The 21,587-nt window shown below is 42.0% G+C and overlaps 1 protein-coding gene across 1 annotated transcript in view; it reads right to left on the reverse strand.

The window, feature by feature from the left end:
* Positions 1–21,587, reverse strand: part of Itga1 (integrin subunit alpha 1) — an 84,744-nt gene that overhangs the window by 23,404 nt on the left and 39,753 nt on the right. Inside the window, exons 9-16 of the mRNA XM_051183058.1 lie at positions 18,206–18,371; positions 13,797–13,870; positions 12,871–13,015; positions 7,141–7,283; positions 6,193–6,336; positions 4,837–5,094; positions 2,715–2,845; positions 63–229 (exon numbers count right to left, since the gene is read on the reverse strand). Coding sequence (XP_051039015.1) covers positions 63–229; positions 2,715–2,845; positions 4,837–5,094; positions 6,193–6,336; positions 7,141–7,283; positions 12,871–13,015; positions 13,797–13,870; positions 18,206–18,371 — 1,228 coding nt within the window. The remainder of the gene's footprint in view (positions 1–62; positions 230–2,714; positions 2,846–4,836; positions 5,095–6,192; positions 6,337–7,140; positions 7,284–12,870; positions 13,016–13,796; positions 13,871–18,205; positions 18,372–21,587) is intronic.

The raw sequence follows: 21,587 nt of genomic DNA on the forward strand, positions 1-21,587 counted from the left end.
CATCCTGGAGCTAATACATTTTTCTTCTGCATAAAAGTCCTTGCTACAATCCTTATGCTTACCAGCTTTGTAAACCAAGTCCTCTTTAGACTTTAGCTTCACATAAAAACACACTGTAGCATTTATGCATACTGTTTCTTTTCCCTCCACGAGGCAGTTTTTCTTTTGAATATTCACTTTATTGGGTTCAAAATTCATGGTTACTTTAACTACCGCCACATCTCTGGCCCTGCAAACACATAAACAACGGGATTACTCACACATTGTTGCATTTGGGATTACTCACACATTGTTGCTAATATTTAACAGGGGCAGTGAGGGCAGCAAAGGACACTCTTCTTTGTGTACTGTATGTGCTTCCAGGGCTATTGTTCTTTAACGATGAGTTGATACATAAAAGATTGTATCTCATGTCCTAGGAGACCCTCCTTGTTTAGAACCATCTCAGACCTTTGGTTCAAAGACAGAAGGCTTCAAAATGGACCCAACTGGCCAGGTGCAAGCTCAGAATCAAAAACGGGATCTCTGAGTTTGTTTCCATTTGGAAATAAATGGTTCAAAGGCGCCTAGAAAACGAGCTGGGGCCTGCTGGCTTTCATCAACACACTTCTCTGTTCCTGGGGATGTGGCCTTGCTTGTGTTTGAGACACCACCAGTATATGTTGCTTTGTGTAACTCCTGAGTATCTGTAATCCTCAGAAAGGGGTGTGGGCCCTGGGCTAAACCCATGGCTTTGCTTCCCACCATTTCAGTTATTCATGGGTAGGTAGCTTGGGTGCAAAAATATTAAGTAGAAAACTCCATGAGGAAAACAATCATGTCTCAAGTTATGCACCGTTCCAAGTAGCATGATAAAATCTGTAATTTCCTCATTGTCTGCCTGTTTGTGAACCATCCACTAGCCGGAGTACCCACATTTCTATTACAATGAGAGTCTACTATACCAGCAAATGCATATTTATCTGTCTTCCAATAGATTGTTAACTTTTTTTTCTGATTTTCCCTCTCTGTGCCTGCTTGTGATGTGGGGAACAGAGGCTAATGTCAAGTTTCTCCTTTTATCGTCTTTTATCAGCCTCGACCTTTCTTGGGTTGCAGTCTTCCTCTGAATGCAGAGCTCGCTGACGCAGGTAGGCTACCCAGCCAGCAGACCGGGCTTTCTTGTGTCCCGTCCACCAGGGTTCCATATGTCGTCATGCCTTTTTTATGAGGGTGGTATGAATGAGAACTCTGGAAAGAAGCTGTGTCTGCAGAGATCAACTGTCCGTTAGAATTGCAGTGGTGTGGGAAGGCCACCATACTACAGGTCCGCAGCTGAATTACCTCATCTTGCCCTTGTTTAAGTCCCCGGATTCGTCACCCAACTCTTTGTCAGAATTCACATCCTGTAACTGAGATCTATTAGCTTAGCAGACCATTAGCTTCAAACCAACACAAAGGCTGGGATGTCATCAGACAACATCTGAACCCTATAGACAACATTTCCCCAGTTTGCTGTCACTACCACTCTGATGTATCCATCAACGCATTTAAAAATTACTTCAATTTATTAATCTCTCTGTTCTGTTACTGTAAAACACCACGGAACAATGGAACGTTATGTTAGGGGACACTTAATTGACTTGAACACATGTTCCCAAGACATGACACGGCCATTCATATTTGCTTAAGAATACATCATGCTGTTAGTTCCTTTAAGGTGAGAACTGTTTTTTTTTTTTTTTTTTTTTTCAATGACAGTGGTAGGAATCTAAACTCAGCCTCGTGTTCTTGTGTGTGGTAAGCTATCTTCATAGCCCATCTTCTTATATTAGGAAATGGTTATCATACACATTGCTCTGCTGGTTCTAAAGACACACACTTTAAGGAATATTGATTTCTAAAGTATGCCTTTAAATTGATTTAGGAAACAAATTCCTGCAATAAGCAAGGCTATCTTAGGATTTTGAAATGCTTATTGACAGACACAGTGACCTTTAGCTAGTTTACTCCTCGCCAGCAATAAACGGCCACGTCTAGTTTCCTTTGGGGTAATATGGGTTCTCCAGGCAGGAGAGTAGCTTGACTAGTGTCTACCCCGCTCATCCGTCTTTCCCAACTGTATCTTTATGGAGGTGTGGGTGTCTGGGCCGCTTGACTGGGCTCTTGCTATCTATGCGCTGAGTGCCTCTGCTCAGCTACCTGCCTTCTGCATCATGTTGCAGTACTGCCTTGCAAAACCTCGATCTTACGACTCAGTGTCAGTCTGCTGTCAATGAAGCCTGGTCGTGAAAGGGTCTGCATCCATTTCTGTGATTCAGGGAAACTAACAGAGTCAGTTATCTCTTAAAGCTTGAGCACACACACACACACACACACACACACACACACACACACGCACGCACGCACGCACGCACGCACGCACGCACGCACGCACTCACCTTCTAAAGACACCACCCATGCAACGTCTCCCAAAAGAGAACATTGGTTTTAGTGTCAAGCACATAAATGAGTAATTGGGAACCAAATTAAAAGTTCATTCTACCCACTCCTATTTGGCTTCTTTGTTAAGACTCACTGATGCATCAATTCCTTTAAATAACTTGCATCTTGCCAGAACAGCACAAGATGAAATAGGCATTTGACACTGGTAAGAGTTCTAATCATACTATGTGGTCTGAAGTCACATGGAAACATACTTCCAAATGTATAACCAGATCTTATAACATACATACCAGAAGAGGGCAGCTCCACCAAGGCCTCCAATGGTCACATCAGTCAGACCGTCACCATTTAAATCCATTTCTCCATGGATGGACTGGCCAAAAAATTTCAGTGTCTTGCCATCCCCGCTTGATGGAATGCGCTGTGAAAAGCCCAACAGACAGGTTGGTGTCTCAAGAGTCCATTAAAAATAGTTTTTGAATAAATCTGAGAATTTAGTGAGTAAAGTTGAAAGTGAAGATCTTTGGGAGACCGAGAGGGCCCTGAATGGAAGCAACGGGGAATGCAGGGATGCTCCCAAGGGAAATCAGTCTCCCTACAGTACAGGATGTCACGTCAGCGTCAGTGGCTCAGAGAGACAGGAAATTGATACATAATGTCGTTTTGTCTAATTTCCTACTTCTTTTTCAGTTCTAACAAACAGATATACTCAAAGGTGCTGGAAACTTCATATGCAAGACGGAGGAACACAATTCCAGAACTTGTCCTAAAACACTCATCCCCATCCGCTCACACCCACCCCCAGTGTGAGGACGGCACTGTGGATATGGAGCTCGTGAAGGTTCATCCATGCACCTGCACACCTCACCTTTCATGGAAAGTGATCTTTCTGTGTTGGGGAACTTGGTGTTTGCCCAAGCAGGTATTATTTTAATAGAAGCTGTTGGCACTGAGACAGGACTGAGAGACCCTTCCTAAACTTTGGGTAGTCTCTTCTTTCTCAAGTCCTTTAAAGTGACAGAATTGGAAGAAGTCAAATAGGAGGAGCTGGTGTAGGAATACTGTGTGTCCCTTCTGCAATTGAAAGGAGTTGGCACCGCCTGATTCTGGGCCATGCTGCCTCTCTGGAGATGGGTAAGTACACCCTCATCTGTCCTCTGGGAATGCACTTTCCACCAAGGAAACAAATGAACTCTAATACTGTTAAGTTAATTTTGTTTAAAGCTGCATCTTGATTCACCGCTACTTTAAAAAACGCATTTCTTATGACAATTTATTCCATTAATCAATTAAGAATCTTTCCTCCAAATGCCATTTGTTATACAGGGCTCATACTGAAAGAACAAAGGACCAAAATAAAAGTAACCTCTTTGTGTGTATTTCCTGGTTCCCCGATGCCCCCACGGTTCATACCCCAATGGCTGACACAGGTTAAGTATATAATCCCACAAAGATTTTTAACAGAAACAAATCATTTTCAAGTGGGCAGGAGTGTTGTTACTTACATAAGCCTTTTATTTTGTTCTCTATTAATGCCATTTTCAACTTTATAAAAAGTTAACAAAATATTATATGAATAGGTTTTGAGAATTCTGTTGACTGCAGAAATAAAAAGAGACCACTGAAATGTAAATAGAAATGGCTAATGCCTGGATTCTCTTCATGGCTTAGATGCTAGGGAATGTTGATGTCAGTGTTGAATTAGAAGATATTTATTCATAATAGCCCATTGCTTAACTGACTACAATTATTTAGAAAATGCTTGCTACATTACAACTTCTCTAAACTCTCTTGTGTCTATGATGTATTAGACATTTACGTGAATGAATACTTTTCTCATGTTATAAGAAACTAAATTTATAGATTAGGTCAATAAATGTAGAACTGCTTAACTCTCAATAAATTTAAAACAAGAGCAACAGAAATCCCCTGCAGGCCAAGATTAATTGTTCACATTTTTTTTTCCAAGAGGGATTACTTGAGAAAACAAAATATAAATCTCAGAAATCCACATTAATTTGAAGAAAATATATAAAATTAGTTCACAAGTATAAGTTTAATATAACTTGTTTAATAGCAATATGGGCATTGAATATAAAAAAAAAAACACAATCTCATCTCCGTTTTTGACTAAATCACACTATTGTCCTCTTAGAGTCTTCGGGGTTAAACACACTGGAGATGTCGAGTCACATTGTTACCAGGTGTCTTTGTTTTCTACTGTTTTGCCAGTTCAAATGATCAGGTTCAAGAAGACAGACAAATAATTGCAGAAAGAGCACAGGAGAACACCATATCTAGTTTCCCCCAAAGTCAGAATAAAGAAACAAAGTAAGTTCCGAGCTGCGGAGTAAGGCAGGTGAGACCTCTGGGCATAGAAGGTTGAGGGTATGAGGGGACCGAGTGTCTTACTTGTGCATATCCCTTTTTTATGGTCTTGTCACTGCCGTGATAAATGTACACAGCTCCTGCATGGTCGTCCTCCAGAGGAGCTCCGATCACAACGTCATTAAACCCATCCACGTTGAGGTCTTTCACAGCAGCGATTGCTGTTCCAAATCGGGCCCCACAGGGCTCGTTCTTGTTTTCTTTTGTGCATGAATTATCCTTCAAAGACGAACAGCATGTCTGCTTAATTGGTTCCAGGCTCATTTGATATTCAAACCTTGTCTGCAGGGAAGACAAAACAGGATGCTTAAGAGCTCCCAACACTGCTGCTGAGGAGCAGGCTTGTTTTTAAGAGCATGCTAAACCAACCTTATGAAATAACCATCAGCGTACCAAACGGCAAACCTGTAAAACATATGAAAAGGTAGGAATGCCAAAGGAGCCTCCGGGAGCCAGCATGCTGAGAACTCTCTTCTTAATGAAGCTAAGAATGTGTAGTTAGCAGCACATTCTCTACTCGTGAAAGAACTGGAAATGAAATCCTCCATTGTGGCCCCAGCCCTGTTTTCCCAACAGTACACTTCTGTTCTGTCTATTCTCCACCAAAAGTCAAGGACAAAATTTACTCTGTTTGAAACGCAAACCTTTGGAAGCTGCCTGGAGTGGAAGGGAAACATAGGCAATGCTAGAACATACTTTCTTGGAAAAAGCGGGAGGGAGGAAAAGAGACACACAGAGAGAACACGCGCAGTTCTTTCCCCAAAACACACAGGAGAAAGCCAGAAAGATAGGAATGTGTGATTTAACGTAATTGGTATGAGAAACACAAGAATTAAAAAAACAATAAAAACAAAACGAGTCACCAACCTTCTGTAAATAGCAAATATCCTTTTAATAAAGAAAACAGAAATTACTTATCCCAACAAACGGTGTCTAAGATTGGGATCGAAATCAGAACATCCTCTCCTATGGCAAAGCATTCTAAAACCTACACCGTCTCCCAGAGGGCCTGGAACCACTGCTATTAAGTTGTATCTCTCTATCACCATGGTAACTGTAGATGCCCCCAACCTGTCCAGGCTACAGCTCTTAAATAGGTTATTTACCAGGTGAGCAACATTAGCCTTTGCCTTATTTACCCTGCATATTCCAGTGTTTTTTTTTAAATGAATAAAACAAAACCTGATAGTAACAATAAAACAAGCAAACACATAATTAAGTTCTGAAAGCAGTTCCTTTTGAAACGGTGAAATTGAATGGACCTTGCAAACTTCTTAGAACATTTTTTTTTCCCCCACAAGCAAGTGAAAAATATTCTCGCTGCATTAATGGGAACCGAAGGAAGCAAAGGCTGGAGTCACCAAATTCGGACGCAGTTACCTGGTTCACAGCATACACATACACTTTGCCCTGTTCCTCTTTCTCTGTCCCCATGTACATGGGGGCCCCGACGAGAAGCAGGTCAGTATAAGAATCTTTGTCGGTGTCGATTGCTGTCAAGACGCTACCAAAGTAGGAACCGATCTAGGACACAAGACAGAACAAGCAGGAATGAAATCTCAGAGGCGCTCCTGGAAGGGGAAGTCTACTCCTCTATTCATCGTCCTGGCCTAGAAGACGGAGTGCAAAGTGCAGTCAAAGGCACCAAAATACAGAAACATTTGCTAGCCAAATCTGTGTAGACTGAAGCATGACAAGGTCCCATCTTTGAGGATGGCCAATGGTGACAGATTTCTCTCTAGAAGTAAACTACCTTTACTTCTACTGTGAGTGTCCTTACTTGTCCACACTCCAGGCCAGTGATCCACAGTGGGCTTCTTAAGGAAAAAGAAAAGACATGAGATTGAGGGTGTGTTTTCTAGTGTCATCGATGTGTAAATATGGCGCCATGGGAAGGTGCAACAGATGCATGGAAGTAACTGAGTTCTCCTGCCGTAGTGAAGAGTTTGTTGCCTTGTGTCTGATGAGTGCTTACTCAATAGTGGCTACATGAGGTCCAGCAGCTCCAAGGGATAGAAAAATAGGACAAGCTTGCAGAGGCTTTGAACATTTTAAAGAGATGGAGTTGTTTCAGTTGGGAACTGGTTTTACTCTATCTAGATGCTTAAAACATATTGACTTGTATTTAATACTTTACATTCTTAATGTTCCTCTTACAGACACTCTCATGTAGGCTTATTTTAGTCAGTCTTTGTTCTCATAATTCTGCTTCTCTATCATATATATATATAACATATCTTCATAACGGATTTTGAATAATTTTTAAAACGTCAGGTCGAAAGTCACAGAGTACACACATACAGGCAGCACAGAACGATTCATCTTTACCTGTTCTCCCCTGAGTGTCTGGAGAATTTTGATGTTCCCATCCTCCATCTTGTAGACGACGACCTGGCCCGTATGATTGTACCGAGGTTGCCCAGCAACATAGAGCACATCTCCAGGGACAGTGGCAGAGTTCACTGTGTAGCCTAACCAAAGAGAGATCCCAGGTGTGTACCTGCACCCATAAAGTCCCACGGAATACATCACCAATTACGTTAGATGGTTAGGCTAATCATGTTTATATTTTCTTGTGCTTAGTATTGGTGGGAAGCCAATGTGCTCCCTCCCCTGTTCCTACCATGTCTGGATTTCTCTGAAATGATACTTTCTCCCAAACCAGTTGCATTTACAGATGCAAATGGAGTAACGGTGATGACATAAAGGGGAAGCAGGCACTATATGCACTTGTGAACCCTCATGCACACGCACGCCCACCTTAAGACCCTACAGTCCACGTTGGAGCAAACTAATTATATTTTATTTGGATCAGTGGTTCTCAACCTGTGGATCATGATCCCTTTGGGGGCGTCAAACGACTCTTTCACAGGGTTGTCTAAGGTCACCAGAAAACACAAATATTTACATTATGATCCATAATTGTTGCAAAGTCATAGTTATGAAGTAGTAGCAAAAATAAATTTATGGTTGTGGGGGGGATCACCGTGACATGAGGAACTGTATCAAAGAGTCACAGCATCAGGAAGGTTGAGAATCACTGATTTGGATGCGAGTGTCTGTACTATCAACACTAATAGTTTTATATACTTGGGATGATAGGAAACACAATCCCTTCCTGCATTGCAAACCAAGGTTTTGCACTGAAATTTTATATGACTGAAGATTGTCTAAGTTGTATCATAAAGGTATTGCCTTTACTTTACTTCCTTACTTCCTGGCCATTTGTTGATGGAATTTAGTTTTTTTGCTGTTGTTTGGCCTTGTGGGATTGTTGTTTTTGCTTTTTTCTTTTCTTTTCTTTTTCTTTCTTTTTTTTTTAAAGCAATTTTGTACTTGAGATAACAAAAGCAAGTCTGAGGACTTATTTTTTCTTTTCTTTTTTTGAATATTTTTGACAAAAACATCAAATAATAGATTACTGGATCAATTTTCCTTATTCTTACATTGATAAGTGAGTCACTTCCAGAGCATGCACAGAGCATGTTTTCTATGAACTGCTGTATGAGAGCCGTTTGGTTTCATTAAAGCTTTCCCGACATTGCCCATGAGTACCAGGTTTATACTTGTGGATGTTTTGATGGGTGTTAAACTATCTAACGGCAGTTCTGTGCTGTTATCTTTAACTCTCTTTTTAAAAATTAAAACTGAGTTTTTCAACCATCTACTCATCCCATTTTTCATGCTCTATAAAATTTTGTTTTCTTTGCACCTGCTCCTACTCTATTTATGTCGATTTATCTCATGAGCTGTGTACAATGTTTCTCATTTTTCCTCCATGCCACCCCCACTTAAGGTTTAAGAGCACCATGCTCCATTTCAGTCAGAGCCACCTTGTTATGAGAGAGGGAGCTCATGCGTGCATCAATCTGATCATGGGCTCTGTGCTTTCGTGCATTCTGTTCATGACCAAGACATCATCACATTCGCCTCTCTGTTGATTTAGTTAGTGACCAGGAAATGCATGGACAACTCTCCAGTTTGACATTACCTTATATATTTGTATACATGTACAGCCAAATTTCCATACACCCCCTTTTTGGGGGGGCATTCACCCTCTTTTCAAGCCTTTGGGCACACCTGTAAGTCCCTTGCTGCAGAGATGGAAGGTCTCACAGCACGACGGTAAAGTCACTATTCAGATACGTGGTGGCTTTTTATATATCCTCAGATGTTATTATTAAAATAAACACGATGTTCTGAGCATCTTAATATACATGATGTTTTGAAGGAAAATAGTTTTGCATTTTGTATCTGTAGAGAATGGAGCTAAATCAATGTGAAACTGGCACTACATATAGGCTTGATCTCTGCAGAAGGAGGCTATGCTCTAACAGCTGGGAGCGGCTTGTTACTGGGGTGGAACCCAAGCATGGTTCAGAACACCAGAGAGAACCACTTCTAACTGGGAAAGAGGTCATCTTTTTAATTAGCAAGTGTTTTACTAAAAGGCAATAATTTTTGTACAAATAACATGTTTACATGAATGTTAAGGAAACAAAATTTGTCAGGCATATTATCCTTTGTGATTTTTTTTTTCATTTGTTTTCATATCTTCATCTTCCTTTACGAAGGGTGAGTCTAGTTTCATACCTTCTTGGAAGAAACAAGAGCTTTGTTGATGGACTGGGAAATACAGGACTTACCTTCATTTGCTTTGTGCTTTTACCTCTCGTTCCTTTAGAGTTTGTCAAGCATGGTTAGAACACAGTGTGGGTGTATTAGGACAAAGTATGGATGAGGCTGACCGGGACAGCAGGCTCACCCACATTCTCACGACAAAACCCAAACTCAGTGTGGCGGAGCACATACTGAGGCAGGCACTGTGGTGATCAGAAGGGTGGGCGATTCTGTCCAGAGCCATATATACGCCTCTGTCCACGCTGCCTTATTTTGATTGATGAGCACACATATTTCCTTAGAGGGCTGGCCTTTCACTTCGTCCTCTTTGTAAGATTTCACATGGCCACACTAGTTACCTTTCACCCAGAATTCAGAGTAGTGAACTCAGTCCCTTTGTAATTTCAGATTTGAAAAAGAAATGGGTTAGGGAAGTACATGAAAGACATCTTACGCTATTAGGCACCTGTTGGTAATCGTCTTATATCTTAACTTTTGACGAAGGTAATGAAATGAACAGAAAATGCATTAGTATACTATAGACAGCACATGCAAATTTTGTTATTTCCTAAGCACAGAGGATCAATGAATGTGCTCATCTATTTACATATATTTACATATATTTACAGATATGCTTTGTCAACTAGTAATTTTTCCAGTTTTACCGAATTGCAAGCGATTAGAGGAGCCATTCAGAAGAGTAGGGTTATTTTAATGTTTTCTTATGCGCAATGCATAAGAAACTTTAAGTCACTTGAGCATGCTTTAATCAACCATTAACTCAAACTTTAAGGGAATAACAGATTTGGCATTTTTTTTTTTTTTTTTTTTTTTTTTTTTTTGTTTAGAGAATTTGATCATAGAATCCTAACCCAGGCTCTATCAAAAATACTGCACTGTTAAACTAATAACTAGAATAAGTGAATATGGGATGGGCTGTGAACATGTCAAAGACATTTGTGTTTTTCACTCAGTCTTTAATTATCTAAATACTTAGTGGTAATAGATTCAATGCTAGAAACTGTAGTATTTAGTTTCCTACTGATGCTGTAACAAATTACTATAAACTTAATGGCTTACAATATCCATTCCAGATGTCTTAACTTGTGATTCTGTCAGCCAGAAGTCCTAAGGAGCTTTCCCTGGACCATAGTGAGAAGAAGGTAGGTCTGTGTACCGTCCTGGAGCTTGTGGAGAAAATACTTCTTTGTTCTCCTACCTCATCCTTCTTCATTGCCAGCAACGGAGATCTCTCTGATCATTTCTTACAATTCTATTACCCTCTAAACACACCTGATTCTTATGCCTTAAACTCACAGAGATCCACCTGCCTCTGCCTCCTGAATGCTGGGATAAAAAGGCACGCACCACCACCACCTGGCTTGGCTAGGGTCTTAAAGTGAATTTCTGGCTCTTCAAACACAGGATCAACTGCCTTTCGGAGGATTTATAACAATTTCCATGTCCGAATCCATCTATTAAATAGGATGATAAATGGTCTATAATTGTTCCGTCTAGGATCAAAAGAAGGGTTGGGGTAAAATGGCTTTTGATGCCAAGTGTTTTCCCATGTAACAGTCTCGCGGATTATTAGGTTATGAAGACCTTGGAAGCTATTTGAGCTAAGCCCCCACCCGGCCTCTGCCGGTACATAACACAAGGAGAGAGGTTGCTTGTGGCCTGCATTGTTTTGCAGCATCTCCTTTGCCATTTTTAACTTGTTTAATATGTTTGGCACAATATAACCACTCCATTTGTGGGTGCTTTTCCAATTAGCCCAGAGTCAGGTATATTGATACAGGGGAATAAATACCAGCATAAGAATCAGGTGACCTGACTGGCAGGTCAGATCTGCTACAGGTAATGAGGGCACAATCACTCTGGTTATTAATTTAGAGATCTGATTAAGAGTGCCTCTCGCTACTAAGTGTAGTAAGAAGCATGAGCTAAGCCCCGGCAGCTTGGACCACGCAAGCTCAACTGTTTCAAAGATAGTATACTTCCTGTTCCTGCTTCCAATTTCTTCCAGATCTGGGAGAGGTGAGCTTAGGTCAAGGGGTCATTTCCACACCTCTCTTCTCTAAATCACCTTCTACTCTAAATCGCCTCTGCCATTTGGGTTTTCGGTTGTTCAGTTCTACTTGTTTTCTGGTAGGAGGAGAATACCATGACCTTTGTGAGGGAGGAGAGAGGACCTTCCTTAACGGAACTTGCTGTGTCTTTGGCTTCCGCAGCCTCTGCTGCTCACTGCTGTGTGTTTGTTTAGTCAACACAGACTCCAAACTCTCTCAAGTCCTGATTCATCTGCAGCTGGAATGCACTCTGAGTAAGAAGAGATGTGGAGGCAGTCTAAGGCTTGATGCCTTCCTCATAAAATAGAAGGAAACCAGGATTTAGAAAGAAAAGGTTTGCCTCCACGATAGAAAACTACTTGGAAGAACACTTTGACGGTAAGGTGGGGATACTTCAAGATCAAGGTGTTTGCTTTATCACTGTTCCCCAACACTGAGAATATTGACAGGACAAGGGGAAATCTGCGGACAAGGGTTTTAAGTGAAGACAGGGAAACAGCATCAGGAGGGTCCTTTTTTCTTTCCCCCATGTTTCCTGTGCCCTCGAAACGATGAGAGAGCCCTCACTGCCACCTGGTTGGTCCTGAGTCTGGTATAGACCCTGAATGAGCTGATGCCACACATACATCCCATCTTCTTATTCCCGGCAAGTGTTTAGACCACAACACACTGCTGAGCTTACTTACCTACAGCATTTTACTGAAGATGCTATGGATAGAGAATATAATAGAATCGACGAGCTATATGATAAAGCAATTGAAATTTTTCTTTCACAACTTGCAGAAAGAAATTATGGATAAATATTATGTAGGGCATGTCAAGGTTTTTCTAACCTCATTTTCTGCCTACCAGGTCCAAAGGTCTTCTGGTTTTAAAGGAAATATTGGACATAGTCAGTATTCTTAGACAATATACATCAGCTAACATTGTTCCTTGCACTGGACACACCTCAGTGTAGTGAGATAGTCCTTCTGTGGCACTGACCACGCCCATTGGGGGTGGAGCCAGGGGCGGAGTGACCTGAGGAAGGAGGTCGGAGGGAGAGCCAGGAAAAGCTCTCTTGCTGGCGTGACTCGGACAGGAGAGGATCGGGTTGAATTTCCTGGTGTTCATCTGTCTAGGTTGTAAGTTATTTCTCCCTGAATAAACATCTATTCGGCCTATTTGTTTATCCTGATCCTTATTAAACCTCGTTACCTCAGTAGGCACTGACTCATTGAGGCTTCTCAGAAGTCTGAAGCCTTAATCTTTAAGGCAGTCTTATATGGTTTAAAATTCCAAACACAGGAGAAAACAATGTTAAAGAGAAAAACTAATGTGAACATTTCTTTTGAAGAAGCTTCTTGAGGTTGCATCCAAGTCTTACCTAAATAAGAAGCAAGAGGTTCATTCATTTTGGTGGGCTCAGTTTGGAAGGTGGTGTTTTGAGGGATGACAATCTGGTTAGCCTTCTGCATGACTACAGTTCCGTTCCAGTCATAGGCTCCCACTGCTCCAAGCATGACCCAGTCCTAACACGCGAGCACGGAAAACATAGCATCAATGACATCATAGGAATTCTTCATTTAAATTAATTCATACAGTTCTCAAAATCACTTTCGTTACAAGAACTCAATATTACAATCCCCTTTTTGAGCCAAGCAGTATTGGTCCACATCTTTTACCCCACCACCCCAGAGACAGATGGATCCCTGAATACTAGGCCATCCTGGTCTACAGAGAGGGAAAGAACCAGGGCATCCAGGTCTACACAGAGAACCCTATCTCCAAAAACCCAAAAGCAAGCAAGCAAACAAACAAAATTCCTGTTTTAATTAAAAAGGACACCGAGGCACATTATGTAACTTCCGCATTGAAATGTTGATATCCATGCGTAATAATGTCTTCTCCTATTATTCTGTGCATACACACAGGCATGCACGCACAAACACATCTTAGTCTTCTAAGGGAAGCAATGTGACCACTGAATACCTTAGCACCAACAAAAAGACTCCACATTTTAAACTAACATCTTAAGTACTTCATTTCCCTAGATGCAATTACATTCAGCCGGGCAGAGACCGTGAGGCTCACAGCTATTAGCTGGTAAAACATAGGGCCTATGTGAAGTATTCCCCTAATTAGAAACTTGTAGCTTCCATTTCCCCCATTTGGATTAGATACCACAATCACAGGCTGCAGAGCTGCCCTCGCCACACACGTCAAAGCGATCTCATACAGATGCTTGGGCACCGCCTGGGTGGAGACAGTTTTGCAGGGAAGATCTTTCCTTCCTGGACATGGTCATCATACCTGTGAATAATGAGCACTGAAGCCGGTCTGAGACATTTCCATCTCAAATGAAGCTGCTGACTGGTCGGCTGTAGCTATAATGTGGGAAAGATAGCAGAGTTAAGTGGCTAGCCATGTCTTTTCGGCTGCTGTTCATTTGCTGGAAGCGGAACTGTTGGAATCTGGGGACCTGCCAAGCAGAGCTAAGGAACACATTAGAGCGCTATCAGCCATGTGCTTCAAAACCCCTAGGCAGGGCTCAGTGTAAGACAGCGGTAAGTGAAGGGACTGTTCTCCTGTTCTCACACGTTGGCTTCTCATCCTTGCTGAGGGAATACTGATTTGCTCGCTTGCAGGAAGTTTATCTGGCCTTAAAAAGTAAGTTAAAAATAACATATAATTTTAGCAGTCACCCAGACTGTCCTTTCTGTCATAGCTGGCTGTAATTCCTTGGTGCGTTGGAAAGCTGAATTTACTATAGTAAGAGTCAACTGTCTTGTCTATTTGAACTGGGAACTCTATCAGAGCTGACTTTGATGCCCTACAGGGCTGGGAAAACCTTCACTGGTGTTTTTAAAGAGATTCCCAACTCACCAGGCCCGTCTACCCGCCATACATCCTCTCTAGGAGCCACTGTTGGATGGAGTTTACGGATCCCAGAAAATGTTGGTTCTGAAGCTGGATGTGGGGATCCTTCAGCTCAGGAGGTGACTTTCCCCACACAGCTCACATTTGTGTCCCATCTAAGTCTATATTTTTAAACGCACATTATATTTTTAAGACACCAATTTTAACGCTCACTGCTGGAGTCCAGACAAGTGAGAACATTGTATGGCATTTCACTCCTCTCAAAATATGTGCAGACCCAAAGCCACAGCCTCCTGGTGGGGAACCAAGGGGATGTTGATCTGCTTGTTTCCAGGGAGTTACTGGTTTACTTGGTCTTAAAAATAAGTTAAAAATAACATGTAATTTTGGCCAAGTCAGTCAGTCTGTCTGTCAACTGATTCATGAGAATCATTTAATTTGTGAAAATAAACATGTTTGCTATTTATTTACTGGCATAAGACCATAAAAATGCATCTGTAATTGGATTTTTATAGGGCTACATTAAATATGGAAAGCAATTAAGAATCCGAGCCTATCATTTTAATCCCTTATACAAATTGCCCTTTAAATGACCAGGATGAATTTTACCTCAAGATGTCTCGGGGTTAGGGAGAAACCCGGTGCCAGTGAAACTCACAGGCATCCACAAGCATGACCCCAGCTAAGACTCCTAGCAATAATGGAGAGGGTGCCTGAACTGGCCATCTATTGCAGTCAGATTGGCGACTACCCTGATTGTCAACAGAGAGCCTTTATCCAGTAACTGATGGAAGCAGATGCGGAGAGTCTTCCTGCAGAAAGGGAGGAGGGGTTGTAGGAGCCATGGGGGTCAAGATCATGTCAGGAGTGGGGAGACCCACGGAGACAGCTGACCTAAGCACATGGACTCTGGACAGTCAGGGAGCCTGCATGGGACCAACCTAGGCTGTTCTCGAGGCTCCTAGCAGCAAGGGCAGGACCTGTCCCTGGTGTTTAGCTGTCTTTGGGGAGCCTGTTCCTCATGCTGGATTACCCCACCTAGCCTTTATGCAAAGTGTGTGTGTGTGTGGGGGGGCTCAGTCCTACCTCAACTTCATGTGCCAGGCTTTGTTCAAGCCCACGGGAGGTCTGCCCCTTTCTGAATGGAGACAGGAGGAGCAGATGGGGGGAGGGAGGGGGGAGGGGGAGGGAGAAAGGAGCTGCATGACCTTCTGCATGCTGCACCAGCAGAGTGATAACAGCCTGGTCATGTGCCAAAGTTCTCACTTTCAGCCTGTCCCTGACACCACTCCGACCTATGTGCCATTTCCGGTTAGGAACATGAGCATTTCCCCCACCCCAAAGATTATAGGAAAGGGAGATTCATACCCTTTCCTGACCTATTCAGTCTACCCTTGAGCATGCTGGACTCACTAGGTGGCATTGTCCTTGGCAAACCAGACTTTCATAATTGTGGCTATTCACCGTCTAAAGTAAACATTGACAGGAAGTGGCGATTTCCCAAACGGTGGAGGGGAAAGACTTTGTGGGTTCATTATGGAAACAGCAAAGGCTAATATACTGAACGCGCCGCTGTGGGATGCCAGTACAAGAGCCAAGGCCTTGAGAACAAAGACAAAAGCAGACAAGAGAACAGGAAATAAAACGGGCAACCCACGTGGTGACTTTTGCCTTGATGGAGCAGCAGATGTGGAGAGGTGTTTTACTCTTTGGAGAGTTTTAGCAGATGATTTCACGCTTAAGCATAGAGGTTCCTGGAAGCATTTGGACATTTTAGTGAGTAACGTTAACTGTGATTTGGTTAGGTTTCGAAGAATCTTAAAATGCCATTTCAGGCAAAATGAACCACATCCCTTACACTGCGGGTCACATTCTGTCAGTTCTAGGCTATATTTGCTTGCTGAGTAAGAGAATATTTAGAAACACCACTTACTATGTGTAACTGGCTAGTGTAATAGTAATTTAAAAGGCCAACTCATACAAGTAGCATTATACAGACCAAACAGGTTATATTTAGAAATCTGTATGTGTACACATACATGTATGCATGCAATGTGACATTAAAGAAAAGGGAGGCCATGGATCTGAAGGAGAGTAGGAGGAAAGGGAGGAATGTTCTAGTTATAGCCTCAGAACAAAACAAAACAAAACAAACAAACAACAAAAATCCCCAACTCTTTACAGATTCTTTCTTGGCCTATGTTATTAAAAGTGCACAATAATTTAGAAGACCATCCATATTAAATCTAGACAGGCATGGCCTATTGCTAGAGAACATCTCAATGGCTATTGAAAGACCAAAGCCACATAAAAATAGTGACTTGGACTCAGAACACAGGACAGTGTAGGTCATTCAGAAACGGCTATGGCTTAAGATGGATAAGGGTTCAGGTGTTCTGTCTCAGGAGAAAAAAAGGGACCCAGAGATGCCTGGAATGTCAGTGCTCGTCATGTTCAGAGTAAGGTAGGCTCCTGAGCGCTGACTGGGAGTCAGACGGGAAGCAACAGTAAAGCCACTTCGTAGTCATTGAACGAGGACACCCCGTGATCAGGAAGATGTAGGAGTGTCACAGGACACTGTACAGAACACTGTCGTGAGTCCCCCTGAGATGGGCTTTGTCTTCACATGCATGAGTATGAGTATGTGTGTACTGGGTTGCAAAGCGAAATGTTTGCTACCCAGGGCTACTCAAGAAATACTGGAAACCATTGCTTTACATGGTTTCCTTGAATTAGAGGTATAGTGAAGCTGTAGAGCAGTTGTCTGGTGTATGTAAGTCCCTGAGTTCAGACACCAGCACACACACACACACACACACACACACACACACACACACACACACACACCACACTCACACACACACCACACACTCACACACACATGCACTCTCACACACTCACACACACACTCACACACTCACTCACACACACACACTCACACACACACACACACACACACACTTGTTTACTGGATACTTGCTCACAGTTGCCTACCCCTTTCAAAGTCATGACTCACCCTCATATTCTCTTTATGTGTAACTAGCAGGTTCTCTCAGGGATGGCAAGACAGAGCTTTTAACAACTACATGAGTGACACTTCCACAGTGGCCCCCTTGATGACAGTCAATGGGACTATGATGTCTCAGAAGGGCAAAAGAATTCGCTGTGGGTTTCTGTGGGGCCTGAGTTCTGAGTCTGAGTTTCCAGACCTTCAGAAATTCAAAGAAGACCTTACCAGTCAAAGGATATTAGTTTCAAAGTAGTTTGTTACTGAACACCTCCCACCCAAGGGACTAGCACTGCCCAGTGGCCTCAACAGACAATTCCCACGGAAAAGGTCAAAGCAAAACCTTCAAAGCGGTGGCATGATTAGCAACTACAGTAAATGGAGTTTCCCAAGCAAAGGACTTGAGGCAAAACCCTATGAAGATATTTTTAAAAATGTGCATAGAGAAAACTACAGAGGGAATGAACATAGAAACAATTGCATCGAAAACTCTGCTAGCGGCCCAAAGGAGACAAAGACACAGTCAGAAAACAAAAGTTGAGCCAGGAGTTCTACATTCCAAAGTTGCATCACAGAAAAAGAATCAAGCATGCCAGGGCATTTGGGTTCTGGCATGTGCCTATGCTGACCCCTGTGGTTACCAGCCATCCTGGGCATCATTGCAACCTAACAGAGACTGCTCCTAGCAGATACAGGTTCTCTGTAGTTCAGCTCCATGCCAGAGACTTGCTCACTGGTGGCTTCTGCACACAGTGAGAGAGAGTTATTAGTGTGCTGAAAATAATATCCCAAGCCCATTACATTAAGTTTGAATTGTTAGGAGAGCTAGTCATACCTTCCAAGGCGAATATCCGTTCTCCCAGAGCTTTAACAATAGTGACCAAGGCCAGCTCATCTGAGACATTAAAAAAGTGCTTCTCGGTGGGCTTGCTTGCGATCGATTTTATTTCCTCCACAAACTTCTCACTGCTTAAGTTCCCTCGGTTATAGTGGCCGAGGATCTAGGGCATGACAAAAATGGCAAGGACATATTTTAACATCTGCATGCTAAATAAGTATCACAAGCATACAATCAGTAAACAAAAGCAATCAGGATGTCTGATCATGGGATAATGGTATGTGCTTATGGGGGTTTTTATGGAAGGGAAATTCTTTCTGAGCACATAGTTTTCCTAATATATTTTTCAATACGCGCGTGTGTGCGTGCGTGAGCATGTGTCTGTGTGCATGTGTGCATCATGCGTGCATGCGTGAGCGTGTGCGTGCGTGAGCGTGCGTGTGCGTGAGCGTGTGTGTGTGTGTGTGTGTGTGTGTGTGTGTGTGTGCGTTTGTGCGTGCCTGCGCCATGCACCTGAGTGTAGGTTCCCTTGGAGACCAGAGGGATGACATCTTCCTTGAGCTGGGGTTACTGGCAGTTGTGAGCTGTCTAATGTGACTGCCGAGAAGCAGATTTGGGTCCTCCACAATACAAGAAATGAAACAGTGAGCATCTCCACAGCTCTACATAAAGATTCTTAAAACCACAGTTGAGGTAGGAAAGCAAAAGTCTTTCTTCTTCTGCATTTCACGTCTTGGTGTAACAGCGAAAGTTTTAACATCTAACTGTTTAGAAGAAATGCCACCCTCTCTCTATGACCTGGATATGATTGCCCAAGGCCGTCTTCCTGCAGAGCAACCAGCGGGGAAACTATGGGAACGTCTTCTGCATTTGTGCATCTCTCTATATATTATACGTGTGTGCATGTACAGGGTGCACACATGTATTTTTTCCTTAGAGACTTGTGAAAGTTCTCTTGTTCTTGCATGGAGTCCTTCATGTTTGTTTCATTTTTCCACGAGAAGTTTTAAATTTTTATGAAGTCACATTCATCCCATTTCTTCTTTAGGGTATGTACAATGCCGCCTGTTTAGATCTAGCGTGGAAATATCAATGTGTGTGGTAATATGTAAACTCTAAACTAAAAATACCCAATACAAAGATATGACCTAATTTTTTTATTTTAAAATTGCATAGCTATGCAGGTAATAGGAAAAAGATTCAAATAATATATTTTTTATTTTTGTTATAAGATTGTATATGTCTATCTTTGGCTTACCCACATATATTTAAAGACCTTTTTTCTTTTAGAATATAAAAATTCTTGCAATAAAACATGTTTAATTTTTATATCATTACAAGTGACACTTGAAGGTTACTAGTTCTTACTTTTAAATATTCATGTCTCCTTGTTATACTATGCCAAATTGAGGACAACTTAAATGCCTGTACGTAATGATGTATAAATTATGGTATACTCACAAAATGGATAACATAATAAATATGAGGAGCACTGATATACAAAATAAGATTGGTAATCTTGCACAAAGAACAAAACAATAGAATCCACAATGTGCGGCCATTTAGAGGGGATCCAGAATCAGTAACCTAAAGGAGTTATGGGAATGGTTGCAAGAGGAAGAATTAGAAGAAACGAAAACGCAGAGAACTTTCTGGAGGTGACAGGAGTATGCGTGTTTGCTATGAACACTTGGTAATCACTCTTTATATTGGCATGATTGAACTGAAAGAAAGTGTTAGCCCAGCTTTAAAAAGGACTGAACTACATGAACACACAACATAAACACGCATGTTTTAAAAGTTCTAACTACTGTATACAACGTGGAAGCCTTTATACTACATGGAGTTTAAAAAAAAAAAAAAAAAAACCAGTAAACCATTATTAAGTTTAACTTTTCAGATAAATTTACATTATTGCCAAAAGACTAAGATCAAGAGATTATGAGTAGGGATTTGGGCCCACAGTTATCCAATATAAACATGTGGTTTTTAAAACGAGGTTTACGATGGTAGGCTACAAAATGATATTTTTATCAAGATATATGAATACACTTACGAAAACTAAAAGAGCGTGTTAGTATTCCCACGGTTCTTCTTATGACCTGAGGTGGGCTTACTGGTCACATGATGGATAGTGGTAGAGAGCAATGACTGAATTGAATCGTCCTGGTGCACACTGACTGTTAATGTGAGAACATGAGTCACGTCTGCTCCACTCAGCAGCCTCATGGAGGCTCTGTGGGATGTGCTTGTCCCTTTCCCTGGGGAACTCCAGTGTCCAGCGCAGAGGAAATCACACATTTCCACACTGCAGGACAGCAAGCCTGCTCTTCACTCCTAAGACGCCAGCAATCTGGTCCATCCTGGCTCATTCACTCACTAAATGTGCTTACAAAGACTATCGGGAGGCATGTGTCTATGGAAACTTGGAGCAGGTGACAAGGTGGCCCACACGCCGCGTAGGTTCTGTTTGGTTTTGGTCTTTGAACTCACTCTCCCTCCTGTGTTACCTAGACTTAGGCAGAATGGTCTAAATAGGAGCTTCACAAATTATTCCTGGAAGCAAACCCAAATTCCTGGCTACTGTCATGAAGCCAGGGAGGGCCAAGCACTGTAAGTCATTAGCCTGAACATAGGCTACTGGTGCTGTCTTGCACATTGGCGGTCGGTGTGATGGAGGGAAAGAGTTAGTGGTGAAGGTAGCAGAGGGATTTTAGATAAGCAAGCAAAATTGAAAGGCCGAGCTCTCACAGTGTTGGACAAATCCCCATGTCCTTTAAGAAAGAGCTGTCAACATGCCTTTCTTATAGTTGGATGTCCCATTGAATCTGGTTGTAGGAGACAGTCTACAAATCCTCAAGGAGCCATACCCATGTGTTTGCTGCCGGACATGGTGACATCCCCCCTTTCCCCCTTTTTGTCAGTTTGGTAACCTACAAGTTTCTTTTAGATCCATTCAAATTCTGAATTTATGTGGATCCCTCTGAGTTCCCCACTGAGCTACTTAACTTATTCTTTAGATCTTGTGACATCCTGAAATGATAAATATCATTGCTCCTCTGGTTCTCACCAAGCCTGTTCTAGATTAACTATTGGATCAACATATTAACTGCCATTTCTTGATGAATTTAAAAATATACATAAAACAAATTTAATAGCTGGGTTTCAGGGTACGTGTGGTTGAAGTTGTTGATTGTGAAGTGAATATTGTCAGGCGTTTAGTGACAAAAGTGATATAAGGAGATAAATAGATTTAACTAAGTAGGAAAAGTACCCACGTGACACAGTTACAGAGTAAGAATAGAGTGAATAAGTTCAATGTTGAAGAATGTACTCAGAGATGCAGGAGTTTCTGTGAGTCCTATATAGGCTCGAACCA

Source organism: Phodopus roborovskii, unplaced genomic scaffold, assembly GCF_943737965.1.
Source record: "Phodopus roborovskii unplaced genomic scaffold, PHOROB, whole genome shotgun sequence".
In the NCBI taxonomy this organism is placed as follows: Eukaryota; Metazoa; Chordata; class Mammalia; order Rodentia; family Cricetidae; genus Phodopus; species Phodopus roborovskii.